General features: G+C 37.6%; 2 protein-coding genes across 4 annotated transcripts in view; both read right to left on the reverse strand.

The window, feature by feature from the left end:
* The window catches only part of mia3 (MIA SH3 domain ER export factor 3), a 449,969-nt gene that overhangs the window by 108,591 nt on the left and 321,017 nt on the right, over positions 1–20,361 (reverse strand). The gene's annotated exons all lie outside the window — the stretch shown is intronic.
* The window catches only part of disp1 (dispatched homolog 1 (Drosophila)), a 156,622-nt gene that overhangs the window by 5,611 nt on the left and 130,650 nt on the right, over positions 1–20,361 (reverse strand). For all 3 annotated transcript variants that reach the window (XM_017352523.4, XM_073933194.1, NM_212800.1), the window contains 4 exon segments: positions 15,283–15,406; positions 11,287–11,414; positions 4,102–4,199; positions 2,811–2,908 (listed from right to left, as the gene is read on the reverse strand). In XM_017352523.4, the coding sequence (XP_017208012.1) occupies positions 2,811–2,908; positions 4,102–4,199; positions 11,287–11,414; positions 15,283–15,406 (448 nt within the window).

Genomic DNA, 20,361 nt, shown 5'->3' on the forward strand with positions numbered 1-20,361 from the left:
CTTTTATTGACAATTTTTTACCACAATTTATCATTTACATGTGTTTTAAGGCCTGTGGCTGTGTGAGCATACTTTTATTTATTTATTTATTTGACATGGACATCACAATTACACCGGACAACCAAATGCATTTGTTTAAGTGTTTTAGCAAACTTGCTAATTCTCAACACCTGTCCACAGGAGGCTTAATATTGACAAAATAGAAATATAATAAAACATACATAACATTACAATTCTTTACATAAAATTACTGCAGGCAAAAGCAAAGATGACATGATCCAACCAACTAACAGTAGACTATTTGTGCAAACACTGCTGTTTTGTTTTTAACCACTTTTTAAGAGCACTACTAAAAATATTTAGATTACTTTCTGATTTTAAGCTAACCGGTAAATCATTCCACAGTTTGGCTCCCTTTACAGAGAAGACGGATTGACCAAACGAGGTCTTACACTTTGGCACTAGACAGTCACCGTTAGCAGTGGCCCGTGTGACTCTGTGGGAGGTTTGATGCCGATTGATTAGCTTAGAAAACAGGATCGGAACATGATTATTTAAACATTTAAAAACCAATTTAAGATAACTAAATTGAATAAAACTATCAAAATTAAACAGGTTATGTTTACATAAAACATCACAATTATGCCATCGCATAGGCTTTAAGTCCATAAATTGAACTGCTTGTTTATATATTGAGTCATTAGGCTTCAATGTAGTTAAAGAGGCTTGTGACCAAGATGTAATGCAATACGTCAAGTGAGAGAATATCATTGTGTGCATGTATAATTTTGCAGTGTGATATGTTAAAAACCTTCTAATAAAACGAAAACAGTTTAGACTTGGCTTAACTTTCTTACTTAAATTTTTAACATGACTATCAAATTTTAAATTAATGTCCAGAATTATGCCAAGATACTTAAACTCATTTTACTCATTTTGAGATACTTAAACTCATATCAAGCAAGTTTAAAGCATTCAGTCACAGCAAATTGCATCATTTGAAACTTTAATAAAAAATATTTTATTAAACTATTTGATAACACCAATGGTCCGTTAGTTAATGCTAGTTAATGTATTTACGAAAACAAACCAGCAATTACTAATACATTTATTACATCTTTGTTAATGTTAGTTAACGTTATCTAAGCTAAATGACTTAAATTAATGTTAGCATTAGCTAATGCTAACGAGAACAACTTTGGATTTTAATAATGTAGTAAATGTTGAACTATGATTAATAAATTCTGTACAAGATTATTCATAATTAATGTTAGTACATACATTAACTACTGGACCATTATTTTTAAGTGTTACCAATTATTTATACAATGAAGCTAATGCAGAGCTATTTTATACATTGATTATTCAATTTCTGCACCTGAATTCTTACCAAAAAGAGCTATTTAAGTCATCTGGTGATCTTGTATTCATATCACTATATATATATATATATATATATATATATATATATATATATATATATATATATATATATATATATATATACAGGGTTCAACGCTAAGAATATTTTCTGCTGGTCGGATTGGACCAGTGGTTCAGATTTTTACTTGCCCTGCCAAAATTTTCACAGGCCCCGCACCAAAAAAATTATAATAAATTATAGCTATTCCTTAGACACATATTTTAAATAATGTGTCAAAAATAATTTCTGTGAATCTAGAATTTAAATATTTAAAAAATGTTAAAATATTTAGCTGTAAAATATAGCAGTATGGAAAATGTGCATGTATTTTATTGCAAAACAAAAGGTGGCCGACTTAAAAGTGACGGCAAACTATGCAAAACATCACTTTTTTTTCATGGTGTTGTACCCATGTAAATGTCTGTTTCCACAATGTTAGAAACAGATGTTTTCTTTTAGCCTCATGATTTGATGTGGCTGTTGTGTTGTTGTCTCTTCACTGTACTGGTTTTTACCAGGTTATAGAAAAAAATAACGGGCTCACAACATCCAATCAGATTAGAGGAGCTGAAAACCAATATGGTGTTTACGACTTCACAGAGAAGGTAACATCCAAAGACTTAAAAGAACAAATTATTTCTTGATTCTAAGACTGTAATTGCACGCATTTGACAAATTCTCAAAGGCAAATCAAAATGTAATGACATGGCAGCACTGGTCCGATCGGGCAAGTAACCATTCTGTCTACTGTCCCGAGCATCTCTCACGCTGGCCCCGGGCCATAGGGCAGTCCTTATTGTTGAGCCCTGATATATATATATATATATATATATATATATATATATATATATATATATATATATATATATATATATATATATATATATATATATTTATATCCAGTCTCATGCAGCCCTATTTAAATCCCATTGCAAAAACTGATGTAGTACTGAACTTCTTTGGCGTAGTTTAATTATTCAATTTGGCTGGGAGGTTAATAACACATTTTTCAAAGCACATATATTAATATCACTTTACATGAACATCAAATTTAATACTTTTACCAAAAAATTTAAAGTTTATAACACATGGTTACATAACAATAAAAAATACATCAATAACATGTTTTTAATGGATCCACATTTAAAAATAAGGACTTCTTTTAGACTTCTCCATATGAAAAGCATGGCCTCCCATTAAAAACAGGGCAATGTAAAAGTATATGTTTTATATTTATGGATGGTATTACAATACTGGCATTTAGGAGCAGCTTCTGCTTTAAGGAAAGGTCCATGAGTAAATCTAGTGTGTCTGAAACATCAGTAAAACAATCAAGCATGTGAAAATGGTATGATCATTTCTGTATATGTAAAGCAATACTACATACCCGCGTATTGTCGAAATTGCACATGGATTTAATGGCCTGTATATTCCACAAGTTCTTGCCCTCAGCAGAAGCAAATACGATCCGGGAATAGCTGTCACCTGGAGAGAGACAATGTTTAGTAAATAAAGCAGAAACCAGAATCCTTCCTCCACCGTCCACTAGATGGCAGATTTGATCAATATCAACACATCTCACTTCAATACAGTGTGCATTTCATACATTTCTGCTTCCTTTTGGATTCTATCAATAAGACTTTTGTTAATGCACACAAAACAAGTTTGAGTCATAAATATAAACACAAACAAACGTCACAGAAATCAAGCTCTATACAAAATGATTGTATATGTATGAATCTTTAATACAACATTTAAAATGAAGTTAATAAATATTCTTAATCCAGTCGTTAAAATGCTATTATTAATATACTATGTAATATTAAAATATAATAATAGTAAAGCAGTTAACTATGTATGTTTTCATCATCATAATTGTATAATATATATGTATAGTGATGATTACAATTATACTTGCACAAAGCATGGTTATTGATTTAACTTACAACGAAAATGCATCAACCACCATTTAAAAATTTAACTTTGTTTCGAAGTATTTTTTTTTTACAAGATAAATGAACACTTATAAATTAAACTGATAAAAAATGAGAGTAAATACATTTAGAAAAGACTTTCATATCAAATAAATGTAGTTTTGAAGTTGCATTAATCAAATAATCCTGTAAAAATGACATTTTGTTTGTAAAATATTTTATAAATACTTTATATACTCTACATTTTCTATTACGAAAACAAAATAAGCTTGACTCTAAGCTTCATAGGGTACAGTAAATTACATTTTTAATACACACATTAAAAATGAATAGATATTTGAATCTATATGATGTAATGTAATGTCCAGGCATCCACTTGGATGATGCGACGGCAGCCACAGGACAATGGTGTCAATGTTTTGGACAAGATGGGAATGATTGGGACGCCATGATGGGTAAGCCATCTCCATTCCATGAGAATTTGGCCAGGACAATGGGGTTACCTACTTTTTACCAGAAGTGTCATGGGATTTTTTATGAGCACAGAGAGTCGGGACCTCAGTTTACCATCTCATGTGAAAGGCAGTGCTCACTGAGCAGTATAGTGTCCCCTTCACTATACTGGGGCATTAGGACTCACACAGACCAGAGGTTGAGCCCCCCTCCCGGCCTCACTAACACCACTTCCAACAGCAACCTAGCTTTCCCATGTGGTCTCCCATAGTCATTATTGTATGTACTGACCTGGTACATCACAGAAGAAACTATCTTTGCTGAAGTCCCACTCCGCTTGTCTTTTCTTTCGATCGTAATGATCTTTGGACCACCGGTCATCTTGGTGACTGAAATACAGAAAAAGGAGCGTATTTAGAAATAAAATAGATGCATTTAACATGTTAACATGTTTTTTGTGTGTATTAAATGAATTAAATGAAAATTTGTTTTTTGAAATTTAAAGTCCACATTAGGGTTGGGCGATGTTGACCTATTTGGCATCGTATGATGTCTAATGTGAAACATCGCGATGGACGATGGCATCGTCGTCGTAGGCGGAGGTTGTTGTTAAATATCATTTAATTCATTAACGATTAATTAATTGTAGCCTACCGTTTTTACTACCTGACCCACATGGTCTTTGCTTCACCCATAACCAAACCATAAATAAACTTACACACAAATGACCCCCTGTCAACCACTTTATTTCTGAGGGACTCTGGCATGAACAGGCAGAGAGATCCGTGTCAGTATAATGGCTTTTCCCACAGCTGGTGGAGGAGACGAGAGTTCGTTTGGAGTTCACTTTAATTTGTATCGTGATTGATGATAACTTCCTTATTTTATTATTATTATGAGAAAAAAAAATAACAGGTAAAGATGCTCGGGCTTAATTGTTTTGGTCGCATATGCGCCTGAAATTTTATCTATGCGACCTGAATGAATGAATTTATATATTTAACAGGGACAGTGCACAAAGATTACATTAACCTCAAAGAGGAAAGATGCATTGTGCCAGGTTGTAGCAGGATTGCTAATTTGCACCTGCAGTCCCTGCACAGGTTCAAATTAAGACAATAAAATCCAATTAAAAAGTCAGTTTAAAACATTCAGGCATAATCACATATAAACTAAAACACTGACAACTCAAAAACATCTCACTCAGTGTGAACAAATTTGATTTGACACAAACCACCTCCAAATCAGGCGTGAAAACAGGCGTGTGATTATTTCTGTTGGGAGAGAATTCCATAGATTTGAGCCTTTATAAAATAAAAGAGGATTGACCAAAAGAGGTCTTGCGTCTAGGGACAATACATTCCCCTCTTACTATTGACCTTATTCTCCGCAGACGAGCGGGCGCTGCCATTTGAACCTTTTTGGCACGAGACTTCCGCTCTCATTCACTTCCATTCATTTATAGACAATAAAAACTGCTCGTTTCGCTTTTTGATGTTGCAAACTGATATTTCCTTGATATATTATTCTACTTGGTCTGTGTAGTCATGCAAACATTTGTTTGTAGAGCATGTAGTTTGACCATTTTCTGCCGTTTATTATTCCTAGTCATTTCTCCCATAGGCGACTGAAACGTTCTAAGACAATCGCGAAAACAGGCGCACTTCCGCATTTTAGAATAAGGTCAATAGAACGCGTCAAACGCAATGTTTTCTCTGATTTGAAATTTTTTAAAAATGTAACGACGGAGCAGAAAGATTGTGAATAATTTTAAAAACAAATACTGGAATATTTAATAGTATTATCAAAACTTAAGAAACTATGCTTTTTTAAGATGTTGCAGTGATGGTACAACCGAGGCTTTTTATCATGAATTTTAAGTGCTCTCTTGTATAATGGTTCCAACGGTGTTAAAGATGATTTACATGCCTGAGACCAGCTCGTTATACAGTACAACAAATGTGGAACAATCAAAGTATTAAAATATATACCAGAGGCCTCAAATGTCAGAGAATCTCTGATATATTTTAAATTTCTTCGATTAAATCTCAGTATGGTAGCAAGTTTTTTAATTTGAGTTTTTAAATTAAGGTTTGAGTCCAACATGATGCCTAAATATTTGAATTCAGTGATATTTTTTATACTTTGCCCATTTATAAAAATTTCCAAAACATTTCCAACTTTGCACCTATTTGAGAAAAACGCATGGATACCGTCTTTTCAACATTTAAGGTAAGATTTGATTTTTGCAACCATTTAAAAACATTTTGCATTTTATTTGTTAATTTAGTAGCAACTTCTGTTGGATTTTTTTTTGTTTGGATTGTGAACTTGCTGAAGTAAAAAAGCCTGCAATCCTTGCCCCGCATTTGTGCTTTTCTTATTGGCCCACTGCTCTAGAACAGAACGCGAATGATTGGCTGATATCAGTTGTCAATCACTCAGTCAATGCCTTCTGCTTTCAGATGGCAGGAGCTACAACCGCGAAAATGTGAAGCGCTGAAGATGACAGAATGAAAATAACGTTGACAGATTTAGTTTTAAAAAACACCTACAGTTACTAATAATGGCACATCTTATTAGTGATCATGTGCTGAATGTTAATCCATCATTTACACTTTTCCAAGAGTAGATAAAAGACTTCCAGTGGCTTCAAGTCCGCTATGAAAATAACTAAAGCCATTCACTGTAAAGTCTGTAGGACGGGGTTTGCAGGTAACAGCGTTTGCCACTGAATCTACACATTTTAAGCGTGAGAGGTGCTGTATAGTCCTTCATTTAATCCTCACGATGCTGTCAGCCGTGCAAGTGGCAGCTATGTGTAAAATTTAACACAGCTCATGAAAAGACCGTTATTGCTATTAAGATGACATGCAAATAATAAGATATATATTAATATAAATGTGGGGCGGGGCGATGGATCGCGAAGCCGGCTCAGCATCGTGAAGTTTGTCGACCATCGGCAGTGGACGATGGCATTGTTGATTGGCCCAACCCTAGTCCACATGAACCACAAGTTGAGAACACTTTTCTTCATATTGTGATGCAGTTCCTAGAGAAACGGAATATTAAATGAGCAAACAGTGGGCGTGGCTTGTTTTTTTCTACTGTGAGCTGATTGGATGTAGTAAAGTAGGCATGTCTTTCAGAACGATGGGGAAAGGGGTTTGGGCAAAGTTATTACAACAGCCTCCTCCTCCTCCTCCTCACCACTTCTGTTTGTTGTCAAAACTGACAGCTGGAGGGGTGTGGTTAGATATGGTAGCCACGCCCAACACATCAGATAGACCTAATCCGAGAATTTAACTAAAAACAAACAGGAAGTGCATTTTCAGATTTCAATTAAAGATTACAAGGACAAACTATTGTTTCTTTTCTTAATGGCATGCACAGATGAATTCTTCACCACAAAACGAACAATATGAGGTCACAAAATCAGTATGGTTAGTTTAGATTTCATTTGTACTTTAAGACATTTTAAGAACCTGCAAAGTTTTTTTTGTCTGTAAAATTAAGTACACTATGTTGGAAGTCCTACAGAAAAATCCTCAAAATCAAGTGACACAAAACCACATTCAAGCAAGTCTCAAGCTGCGTCCCAAATCGCATACTTATGCACTATTCTACGCCATTTTGTAGTATAAACAGTGTAAGTAGTGTGTTCACACTGAAAACTCTAATAATAATAAGTGCACTTTAATTACCCGGATGATGCACTCATTCAGCCGCTAAAATGAAGTGTGTAATGATGGACACTTCACGCACTCAACGACCGCAGGTTTGCTCACGCAGCGGAAGGGGCGGAGCTATCGGCGCACATGTTGAATAACTTTATTTATTTTGGATGGTGAAAGCAAAATTCTCCTACGGGAGTGATTATAGCGCCTCCCGATGGTGAATGCGGCAATACTCACGGCAGGTATTATTTGGTAGTTCATTTATTTCACTGATTTGGCGACCGTCAAACGTCATCAGGGAAACGGTTTGAATTTCCTCTTAGTAAAAAAACATGTGTTCCACTTGGGACGCCACTACATACGTATACTATCCTGTTGAGTGTGTAAGTGCATAAGTACATAGTGCATGAGTGCATAGTGTATAGTGTGCCATTTGGGACGCAGCTTGAATCTTGTTAAATTTTGACAGATTTAATGAAACTTTTCCTAATCATTAATTCCTGAGCACCACTTTAAACCCTGCTCACGTTGTTGTCATTATAGGTCTAGATTATTATCATTATTACTGACGGAGGGCAGGAAGGCTGCTTACAGCACTTCCTGTTTCTTAGACAGGAAGTGCCTTTAATCAGAAGGAAGATGCCTGTGCGCATGCAAATTCGTAAAGACAGACAGACAGACGCTCTGTAAAAAACATTGACACTGTAAAACATATCGGTAAATTAGCAGATTACATATTTTGTGATTCATTTTTTTATTTTTCCCTTATTTATATATAATTTTGAATTGCATTATGGGAGCTTGATCTTATACACTTATTTCTCTATATATTATTTTTTTCTTTACACCATTTAGGTGGAGGTGACAAACTGCAAGCTTTGGATGTTTATATCAGTTTTATATCTTCTAAAAATGTATTTTCTCACTGTGTAAGCCTAACCCCCTTAAATTTTCAATGTTTTTAAGATTGCAGTCATTTGCTAAAAGCATTTACGTTTATTTTTTCCTCATTAATGTACACACAGCAGCAAATACTGACAGAAAAAACACAGAATTGTGGACATTTCTGCATTTATTAAAAAAGAAAGACTGAAATATCACATGCTCCTCAGTATGCAGACCCTTTGCTGTGACACTCATCTATTTAACTGAGCTGCTGACCATTTCTTCTCTTCATCCTTGAGATAATTCTACACCTTCATCCGGCTTTGATTATACTGACTGGACTTGATAGGAAAGCCACACAGCTGTCTATATAAGAGCTTACAGCTCACAATGCATGTCAGAGCAAATTACAATCATGAGGTCAAAGGAACTGCCTGAAGAGCTCAGAGACAGAATTGTGGCGAGGCACAGATCTGGACAAGCTTACACAAACATTTCTGCTGAACTGAAGGTTCATAAGAGCACAGTGGCCTCCATAATCATTCAATAGAAGACGCTTGGGATGAGCAGAACCCTTTCTAGAGCGGGCCATCTGGCCAAACTGAGCTGTCGAAGATGAAGAGCCTTGGTGAAAGAGGTGAAGAAGAACTCAAAGATCACTGCAGCTGAGCTCCAGAGATGCAGTCGGGAGATGGGAGAAAGTTGTAGAAAGTCCACCATCACTGCAGGCCTCCACCAGTCAGGGCAGAGTGGGCCTGACAGAAGCCTCTCCTCAGTGCAAGACCCACAAAAGCCCGCCTGAAGGACTCCAAGATGGAGAGGAATAAGATTCTCTGGTCTGATGAGACCAAGATAAAACATTTTAGCCTAGATTCTAAGCTGTATGTGTGGAGAAAAGCAGGCACTGCTCATCACCTGTCCAATACAGCCCCAACAGTGAAGCATGGTGGAGGCAGCATCATGCTGTGGGGGTGTTTTTAGTTCAGGGACAAGATGACTTTTTGCAATCGAGGGAAAGATAAGCATGGCTCAGTACAGGGATATCCCAGACAAAAACCTTCTCCAGAGTGCTCAGGACCTCAGACTGGGCCGAAGGATTACCTTCCAACAAGACAATGACCCTAACCACACAGCTAAAATAACGATGAAGTGGCTTCACAACAACTCCAAGACTGTTCTTGAATGGCCCAGCCAGAACTCTGACTTAAACCCAATTAAGCATCTTTGGAAAGACCTAAAAATGGCTGACAGAGCTGAAGGGGATCTGCAAGGAGAAATAGAAGAGGATCCTCAATCCAGCTGGGAAAAACATGTTGCATCTTTCCCAAAAGACTCACGGCTGTACCAGATCAAGAGGGAGCTTCTGCTAAATACTGAGGACCATGTGATATTTCAGTCTTTCTTTTTTTTAAATTTATAAATCTGTAAAAATGTCAACAATTGTGTGTTGTTCTGTCAGTATGGGCTGCTGTGTGGACATTAATGAGGAAAAAATGAACTTTTTCACTCTTTGTTATATTGCAGCCATTAGCTAAAATCATTTAAGGGCTTCTTCTGACTTGCTGTACCCACTGTAGATATTCTCATAAGCAGGGCTTTACATTAACACCTGCCAACCCGCCAAATGCAGGTAGATTTCAGCTTTGGCGAGTTAGACAGCCGCTCACACTAGCCACTTTGGCAGGTTGGAAATAATGTTTACATTTTAGTTTTCTTAAAGCAGGGTTCGACAATAAGGATGGCCCAATATGCGTGCAAATGTGATCTTAGAATCGAGAAGCAGCACGACTGACAAAAATAACTGTGTTCGCGCGAGCAAAAGCAGGTGAATACATTATGAGAGGATGACTGATTTTACTTTTTTGACCATTTACTTGCGCGAAACAGTGTGTAGAGAAAGCACAACTACTGCAATCGGTTCTCTTCGAAATAGACTAGACAAAAAGCGATGCTCGTGTAAGCAGCAAACCTTTTGTAAGCAGCTTTCGCTTTGTAAGTCACTGCTTTCGTTTTAATTATTCTCAGGCACGTGATCATCCTTTCATTATCACTCGTGGTGTTTCACCTGCTTTCTTTTGCTTACAGTTATTTTGTTAATATAGTTTAATCATCATTCTTTGCAATAGCATTGCTTTAATATAAGATTAACTCTCCATTTATGTGTAGTAACCACTGATCTGGGACCTTTAGCCAGGACAGATTACTGTGCATATTTTAGATGCATGACAATAGATCTTTTTAAATGACAATAAAAAAAAAAAGAAAAGAAAAGTTTGTCGAATAAACGTGCATGTATACAGCTATATTTGCTTGATTTGATTTATTTAAAATGTGTGGCTAAGAAATAATTATATCTTTTTGGTGTGGTCAGAGATAAATTTGGCAAATCCTTAATTTTGAGCCCTAAAAAGGTCGTGTGAAATAAAAACCAATTGCAATGCGACACAACCCATTTGCTCATGCACAGTGAGCAAGCTCACACACAAACAGTGAAATAAATGAGGAGGCATGTGGACAACACAACAACTAAATCAAGTCATTTTAGCATGTCAAAGACACATTTATTAATACAAAATATATTTTCCGAGCAACAAAATTGTGGCTAGTGAAAATGGCAAGTGGCCAGTAATGTTGGAAATCTACTAGCCACAGTGGCCGGTGATCAAACAAGTTAATGTTAAGCCCTACTTATAAATAACAATACTGATACTAACATCTAAAAAAAACTTTATTTTTAGACCATATTTGCGAATAAAACATAAATACAGGTCATGTCCCCTAATGCAAAACCACACACACACACACAATCACACAGTGCAATCACTCCATAGTTACCATCAATACTATCCCTCATCTAGTGCTGTTCTGGATGAAACCCAAAAGGAAAATGCAGTTCTCAGATAAGAAGTGTTACCTTTTGGCCTGCTCGTCTGCGTATTTGAATGGATAGTTTGCCAGTGTTGCCTTGTAGCCGGTGTTTTTCACCATGTTGTTCCACGTAACCAGTCTCTGTCCTATTGCAGTGCCTCTCGGCTCAAACCCCTAATGCAGACACAAAAACAAAATTACGCAATGTTGCATCTTCGAAGCAATGTTTCCTTCCAAAGATGAGAAGTAAATTAACGCACAAAACTGCAATATAAATTTGTGAATGAAGCAGCATTTCTACCCAATGAGGCAAAGAATACATAATGGTCACTTCCTGATGAACTGGAGTAAATATCAGCCAGAGAAATTTAGTTTTAAAAGCCACTAATGCTGCATGATTAATCTAATTATTATCACGATTACGATATTCGTGGCCCGTGATAAATAATTAAATATCGTCGCGATTTTACAGTATAAAGACCCGTTATTTTTATGATGGGAGTTTACGGATTGTACTGCGTCACTGGCATGAGGTGACTGTGTCTAGATTGCAAGTGTTTGTTTTTTCCGAGGAATGGAGTGTTGATCAGGTAGCCTTTGCTCCTGTTCAGTCCAAACTTCCCAAGATAACACAACAAACCTCATTAACCACCTTAAAAGCCACCACCTAGGGCCCTATCATACACCCAGCGCAGTGTGGCGCAAGGCGCGGTGCAGTAGTCTTTTGGTAGTTTGAGCTTGGCGCAAGAGTCGTTTTGAGGCTACGCTGTTTAAATAGCAAATGCATTTGCGCTCAGATGTGCGCCCATAGGCGTTCTGCTCTAAAAAGGAAGGCGATCTGAGGCGCACTGCTGGCGCGTCGCTATTTTGAGAAAATATAATAGATTTTTCATTAGACCAAAACAAACCCGGTCTAAACTCCAGAGCAGAGTTGCGCCTCGCTTACACACTGCTTAATACACACAAGAGAGCAATAGGCAAATATCTTTACATATGAAAAAATGTAAATATTAAGGATATATATAGGATATAATAAGAATAGATATAAGATATAAATATAAAGGATTAAAATATTACAAAACATATTATTTTCTAGCCTACATAAATATGAAAAATCACTGCTTTTATGTCTTCTTCATCTCTGGAGGCTTTTTCAGTTCATTCATAATAATTTGCTTTTGTATAATGTGATTATTATTAGCAGCATTATTTATTATATCCATATTTATATTTGTTTTATTAAAAACAAGCTTAAATTTGCCCACCTGTCAGGTTTTAGACCATATGGGGCACAGCATGTGTTTTAGGATATCTCTCAGGTTGAGCACACTTCGTTATTGTTGATTATTTATTCGTTTGCTGGAAATTAGAACTGAATTTAGAAATAGTTTTGAAACAAATATTTGCGCTTAACAAACGCAATTATTTATTTATAGATTGATGTCTGTGCGTAAAGGTTTCCCTATCCAAGAGCGAATGTGAAAGTAGATCTTTTATCTCTCATTCTCACGCAGTAGATGCTCTGTTTAACAGTTTTCTGTTAAAAAACTGTTGACTGTTTGCTTGTGAAATGCTCAGTTTTTCCACTTAGACTTACTTTACGTCCTGTAAATAGCGAATGCGCTCTTGGCGTGACGCAGCTGGCTCTTAAAGGGAATGGGAGATGAGACTCTAATTGGATTATTCTCAAAACACACCTATAACTCATTAAGAAAATAAACTCAACCCTTTTAGACCATGCGCCACGCGCAAAGCGGATTTTCCCCTCCTTAAATTAGCAAAAATGCGTTCTGACACGCCCTGAAAGCGTTTGCGCCCTGCGCTTTGCGCTCTGCGCATGGACCGTCAAAATAGAGCCCAAAGTGTCTGTCATCAGTGTGTTAATGAGCTCAGAAGAATTCTACTTTGCATTTTTCTATGCATTACTAACATCACTAAACCAGACAACATTTGTTTTATAAGTTAACCACACATTCATGGAGATTCAGCAGTTTTTTCCAACACGTTTCCCAGTCATGTAGACAGAAGACACTGTGTCCAATTGTTTCAATTTGTAAAAGTAATTTTGGCCCTGTTCATGAAGGTATTTAAGTTCGTTTTCATCAATCTGATGCAACTTTTAATATTTACAAGAAAAACAAATGTAATTAAAAGTTTCAGATCAATTAAACTCACTTTATGAAAAGACTAGCATATTCTATGCATTAAATAATGAAATAGATAACTAATTTTCTTTATTTACGATTAGACCATGCACTTTATTCTGTTTTACAGTTTTAATATGTAGATATGCTTTTTTCAAATATATTTCGTTTAACAAATATTTTAGATATATTAGACGCAAATAAGGAGTAAAGGACTGGTGAGAGTGTTATGCAATTAAATAACGCACGCCAAATGAAAAGAACAAAACTTCCACATTTCATGATGTGTGTGTGTGTGTGTGTGTGTGTGTGTGTGTGTGTGTGCGGTCTTTTACTGACAGTCGCGTGTGTGGATCTTGTCGGAGAATTTGTCGAAAAGTCCTACATGACGGTAATAGTTTGATTGCGGTGTTTACTTCAGTAATGCCACTAATATCTGCATACTCCACATGTCTTAACTCCATTTCTGTTTAGTTCAGTTCTGACTTTAGTCGGATTGAGGTAATCAAAAATCCCTGTTTGGAGCTTATGTAGGCCCACAGTTCAACATTCATGTTTAACTGAATAAACAGTGAGTAAACACAAGCACATCTTATTGAACATCATTTATTTTCATCACCAATGATCACAGTAGAACAGTTTCTCAAGCAGTTTGTGATGCATTTTAGAAACAGGAGATGAGCCCCTGGTCTAATGCGCCATCTGGCTTAAGAAACCTGTTCTCAAAGGGCGTCACACACTAGATGCGCCGCTCGGCACCACGACGCGCACATTCCCATGCTAGTTAAAATTAAACTAATTAGATGGCACTCTGTGGTGCTGCAGAAATATAAACTGTGTCCTGAGTCGTGACTGGGCGTCGCCGCCAGCCGCCGCCAGTGTGTGTACCCTGATAGAAACCCCCGTTCAGAATTCTGAAATGATTGGCCTTGCATGGCGCTACACGTCGCCGAGCGGCACTTCTGGTGTATGACCCCCTCTACTTTTATTCATTATTTGGGTAGCACACATATTCTAAATGTCTTCGGCAGAATTCAACTGAGCCATTTTAATCTAGATTAATTCCAAGATTACAGTGAGATTCATCTATATCTATATAGATAGATATCTATCTATATATCTATATATCTATATAGATAGATATCTATCTATATATCTATATATATATATATATATATATATATATATATATATATACACACACATATATATATATACATATACATATCTATATATACATATCTATATATATACACACACACACACACACACACACACACACACACACACACACACACACACACACACACACACACACACACACACACACACACAATCAAAAACAATCTATAGCCCTCATTAAATATTTCAATATTTTCCAATGTTTCTGCATGAAATGTTTCATTAAAAAAAGTACAAGTGAAAACAACACTATTAGCCCTCCAGTGAAGTTATTTTTGAAAAAAAAAAATTGTCAAAGGCTCTGTCAACAGAGGAAGATTTGTCTTTTTGAAAAATTTCCAGGCATATATGTGGATGGGTTTTCCATCTTTACTTAGCCCACACGGAATCTCCGCGCGCAGAATTCCACAGAATTCTGCAGATGTTTAGCTCATTATCAATTCTGTTTATTTACTTCAGTAAATGTGTAAATCTGAATTTATTCAGTTTTTATTCAGTAATTTATTACTTTTTATTTAATATATTAAGGTTTTAGTTATGATACTCCGCTGGATACTCACAAAATAATTCCGCAAAAATCCGCAGATTTTTACCAAAATTCTTAGTAGAAATAGCAAAAAAACGCCCGCAGATTCCGTCTGGCCCTGCTTATAATCTGCATCTTAAAACTGAGTCAACATCCTTCAAAGGCTCCAGCAAACGCTGGTTCTACTCACCTGCAGTGGGTTTGAGAAGTCAGGCAGATCAGGAACGAGGATCCCGACCAGAGCACAAACCACAATGAGGACAGTGCAAATCCCCAACACCACCACCGGCCAATCAGCAATCAGCTCTGCATAACTGCCAATGACATCAGAACATACATCATTTGTATACACAAGTCCTTTTATACTACAGAGCTGTCCCGTTCTATTCAATTGAAGTTTATTTGTATAGTGCTTTTCACAATAATTATGGGTAATACCGTATACAGTGCTTGATTCTGATTGGCTGATAAGGACACTAAAGTGTGCTGTTGTTTTCAGATATGATTTGAGGCCTGAAATATAACATATATGCAGTGCTCAGTATAACAGAGTGCATGCCCTTTTAATGGATCTTAATCCATAATATTTCAATCCATTTCTCAGTAAATATAAACAATTTATTTTGGTGCATTAAAATAAGAGTTTAGTCACTGAACATCTTAGGAAATAGAAAGATGTTACATTCAAACAACTGCAACAGTTTGACTAAGGGTGCTTTCACACCTGCCTTGTTTAGTTCGATTGAATCACACTAGAGTTCGTTTCCCCTTTTGGTGCGGTTCCTATGGGCAGGTGAGAATGCAGCAATCGTACTCGAGTGCGCACCAAAAGCGGACCAAATAAGCGTATCGAGACCTGCTTGAAGAGTTGGTCTTGGTACGCTTTCAAACGAACCCTGGAGCGGTTCGTTTGTGGTGAGAATATGATCCGTACTAAAACAGGTCCAACCGCAAAAAGTACTGCGCCTTTTGGACTAATTCTGCTGCCGTAGGCCGATGCGCTGTGCATTATGGGATATGGAGGAAAAATATTTGTTGACATCGCTTTACCAACAGAGAGAGAGAGAGAGAGAGAGGGGAAAACATTACCTGATGGATCGTTGGTAATATTTCCGCAAGATGACCATGTTGCAGTTTAGCTAAATTAATTCACGCCTCCTCCTGAAGTGACGAGCGATGCATTAAACACTGTTTTCCAGCCGCGGCCGCGCTTCATTTTTGTAATGTATAGTTTGTCTAAAGCAGGGATACAATCAGCCAGCGCAGTCGTCCCTCCAGAGTAAAAGGTTTTGTTTACCTGCGGGAGTTCATTGGCATTTTCCCGCACGTGAATTCTGACCAATCAATAAGCAGTTTAGGAAATATGTTCAACAACATCTGGCCAATGAGAGATGTGGATTTTGTCAGATGACTGCATTTTGGTTCGTTTCAACTGGTTCGGACAAAAGCCAGCAGTGTGGTGTGAAAACGACCCAAAGACAGCAGAAATGTATCATTTATTACACTTGGTCCGGACCAAATGAAGCGAACCACAGATGTGAAAGCACACTAAATGTATTTTTTTATGTTTCTTTAAACTTTCCTGTTTATTTAGGATTTCTCCCTAACATTAATTTAGGTGTACCAATGTCTGGCCTGTTATCTTCAGTTTTGGGACTGGATTATTTTCAGGTTTGGTTTTGCTGCTGACTAATCTGATGTACATGCACCAATACATTATTGTAAAGCATCCTATAGAAAACTGGAATTGAAATGAGAGATCTGTGTAAGCATTAACACCAAGAACTGTATATTCAATTCAATTCATTTGTATTTCTATAGTGCTTTTACAACGTAGATTGTGTCAAAGCAACTTAACAGAACATTTTTAGTTGAGCATTTTTATTTGATGGGTGCCATAATATTTAGGGCCCTATCATACACCCGGCGCAATGTGGCGCATGGCGCGGCGCAATACTCTTTTGCTACTTTTAGCTCGGCGCAAGGGTCATTTTGAGGTGTTGCGCCGCGCTGTTTAAATAGCAAATGCATTTGCGCTCAAATGTGCGCCCATAGGCGTTCTGGTCTAAAAAAGCAGGCGTGTTTTGGCACGTTGCTATTTTGAGAAACTGTAAATAGTCTGATCTTTAGACCAGAACAAAGTCGGTCTATTGTCTGGCGCAAAGTGCGCCTGGCTTACACACTACACACAAGATGTAGAGCAATACGCAAATATCTTTACATATGAAAAAGATATAATATATTAAGGATACACACACACATATATATATATATATATATATATATATATATATATATATATATATATATATATATATATATATATATATATAAGGATATATACAGAATATAAATATAAATGATTAAAATATTACAAACCATATTAATTTCTAGCCTACATGAAGATTTAAAAACCACTGCCTTACTTTCTTCATCTCGGGAGGCTTTTTCAGTTCATTCAGTTTGCTTTTGTATAATGTTATTATTATTAGCAGTATTATTTATTATATCCATATTTATATTTGTTTTATTAAAAACAAGCTTAGATTTGTCCACCTGTCAGGTTTTGGACTATATGGGGCACAGCAGGTGTATTTGGAAATAACTCAGTATTTTGACCACACTTGGTCATTATTGTTCATTTATGGAAATTAGACAACCCAAGCTCATTCTGGAAACGTAGCCCCGCGGACGTTTTTGGAGACCGCGATTTACGTGGCCGGAGGTACGTATGGCCGCATTTAGTTTTTTTTGAGCGAACGCTGCGGGGCGGTGTGGCGCCGCTCCGCTCCTCCTCTTCGCGCTCGCCGGCCGACGGCTCACCTCCGAGTGGAGGGCTTTCCCGGAGGAGGAGCCGGCCGCGAGGACGACGACCGGGATCGAGTCCGGGGAACAGCGGTTCCAGAAATCAGGTAAGATGAAAAACGGAATCCAAAAAAAATAAGGGTGAGAATGCGGCGGGATCCGAAAACGCGGTCGAAATCGAAGACGAGGGCTTTTGCTTTTTTTTTTTGTTCTGGACAGCTTTTGCAAACCGTCGCTCGGGTTTAAGGAAGGAGGAGGAGGAGGAGGAGGAGGAAGAGGAGGGCGGCCGGGGCGGCCGATCCGGCGGGTTTTCGGGCGAGAACAGCGCGGGCGTGAACGGCGCGCGTTCCCGAGAGGTGCCCGAGACATGGAAAAGCGTGCACAGCGGCCTCTTGCCGATCCGCGAAAATAAAAACCGCTCGAATACGTAACTCCCGGGACGCATCTCGCGGTCCGCATAAACGTCCGCGGGGCTACGTTTCCACAATGAGCCTGGGTTGAAATTAGAACTGAATTTAGAAATAGTTTTGAAACAAATCTTTGCGCTTAACAAACGAAATTATTTATAGGCTAACTGATGTCTGTGCGTGAAGGTTTCCCAATCCACGAGAGCAAAAGTGAACTTACTTTACGTCAAAATGCGCTCTTGGCACGACGCAGCTGGCTCTTAAAGGGAATGGGAGATGAGGCTCTAATTGGTTTATTCTCAAAACACACCTATAACTCATTAAGAAAATAAACTCAACCCTTTTAGACCATGCGCCACGGCACAAAGCAGATTTTCCCGTCCTTAAATTATCAAAAATGAGTTCTGACACGCCCTGAAAGTGTTTGCGCCCTGCGTTTTGCGCTCTGCACATGAACCGCAAAATAGAGCCCTTAGTGTGTTAGTAAAAATAGCATCCATACTGCTAGTTACCTACATCAAGGTCATTTATGTATGTGGGTGCGTTCAGAAATAGAGAAAGATCAGGTAAATTATTTGTAATTTCGTCTTTAGTGGACGGGACGATAGCTCTACCAGGGTGATATCTCTGTGCAGATCTGCTATTTTCAGTTAAACAGCTTACATAGTAAGAGGTAGTGATCTGTTATCTGTCATCACTTTGTGGTATAATGTCTACATCAATGACCTCAATTCCATGAGACTAAATGTATGCTTTAAGCGATGGGTTGGACCAACAACGTTTTGCTTTACGCATCAATTCACCAGCATACAGTCATTCCTCCACAGTTTCATTTCTCCCCTCCAGTCTCACACAAAGCATACACTTACACACACACATCCATTGTCTGCGTGATTTGTCTGTCTGTTTGTCTGTCTAGGGGGTTCGGACTTTAGCGCGAGACCGTCCAAGCTGAGCAAAGGGATGGTGCGCGCTTATTACATCAGAAGCCGCGCCATGGTGGTTCGCGCGCTGAACGTCCGACCATACCATTTTGTGTTGTCTGTGGGTATAACCAGCGTTGGTGTTTGTCCTGTTTTACAGGAAAGAAAACGTGTTATGGTTGTTTGTGTTTAATGTTTCATGTATTAGGTGTCTGTTAAGCAGACATGAATTATTAAATGTTTAAAGCAATGCCATTTAAGGCGAATTTAAAGAAAGTATATTTTTTATTCCTCCTGGAGTATGGCGTGCGCCAATCGATGGGCGGAGTCTGGCGTATAAAGAGGGACGCCAGACTCCAGCTCAGGGTCAGTTTACCTGGCGAGCGAGCGTGCTGTGGCAGAGCCGTGAGCAGTTCTTTGAGTAAGTGGATACTAGCATACAGCGGTTACGTTTGACTTTTTTCCTTTGATTTGTTTTGTGTTATATATATTCGTCTTTATATTTGATTTGTTGATTTGATACTTTGTATTTTTGTATATATATTTTTGTACATTTTCTGGACTTTTATGGACACTGTATATATTTCTTGCACTGGACTTTATCCTCCACATTTTGTAAATAAATACCACCTTTTTTTTTACACTTCCAGGTCAGGCTATTGTGTTTTGGATTTTTGCCATTGTTTTTTTGGGGGGGGGGTTATTGTGGTGTTCAGGCCTCCCACGCCTCCTAGTGGGCCCACTCTTGGTTCACAACATCGCAGACTGTAAAAAATCTGTTAACGCAAGCCCTAATTAAAGGTGCAGTAGGTGATTGTCTTCAGAAGCATTTGTTGTTGTGCTGGTTGAAAGTCTCTTCACAGTCTAATAGTAATGATTACAGTAAATGATCTAAATGTGTTTATATGTATTTTTATATTCAGGGTAAAGCATAAAACTAAAAAATGTTCATCCAATTAAATAGAGTCCAATTAAATTAAATCATCCTTAATTCCAATAGGCAGGTCAGACTGTCTGTCAACAAATGTAGATTCCGACTTCTGCGCATCTGTTCACGCAGATCCGACATTAGCGCGTGCCCGTCAGTATCACAAACGCATGCGCGCGAGCGAGCTGCGGACCGCTCGCAGATGC

Source organism: Danio rerio, chromosome 20 (genome assembly GCF_049306965.1).
Source record: "Danio rerio strain Tuebingen ecotype United States chromosome 20, GRCz12tu, whole genome shotgun sequence".
Lineage (NCBI taxonomy): Eukaryota > Metazoa > Chordata > Actinopteri > Cypriniformes > Danionidae > Danio > Danio rerio.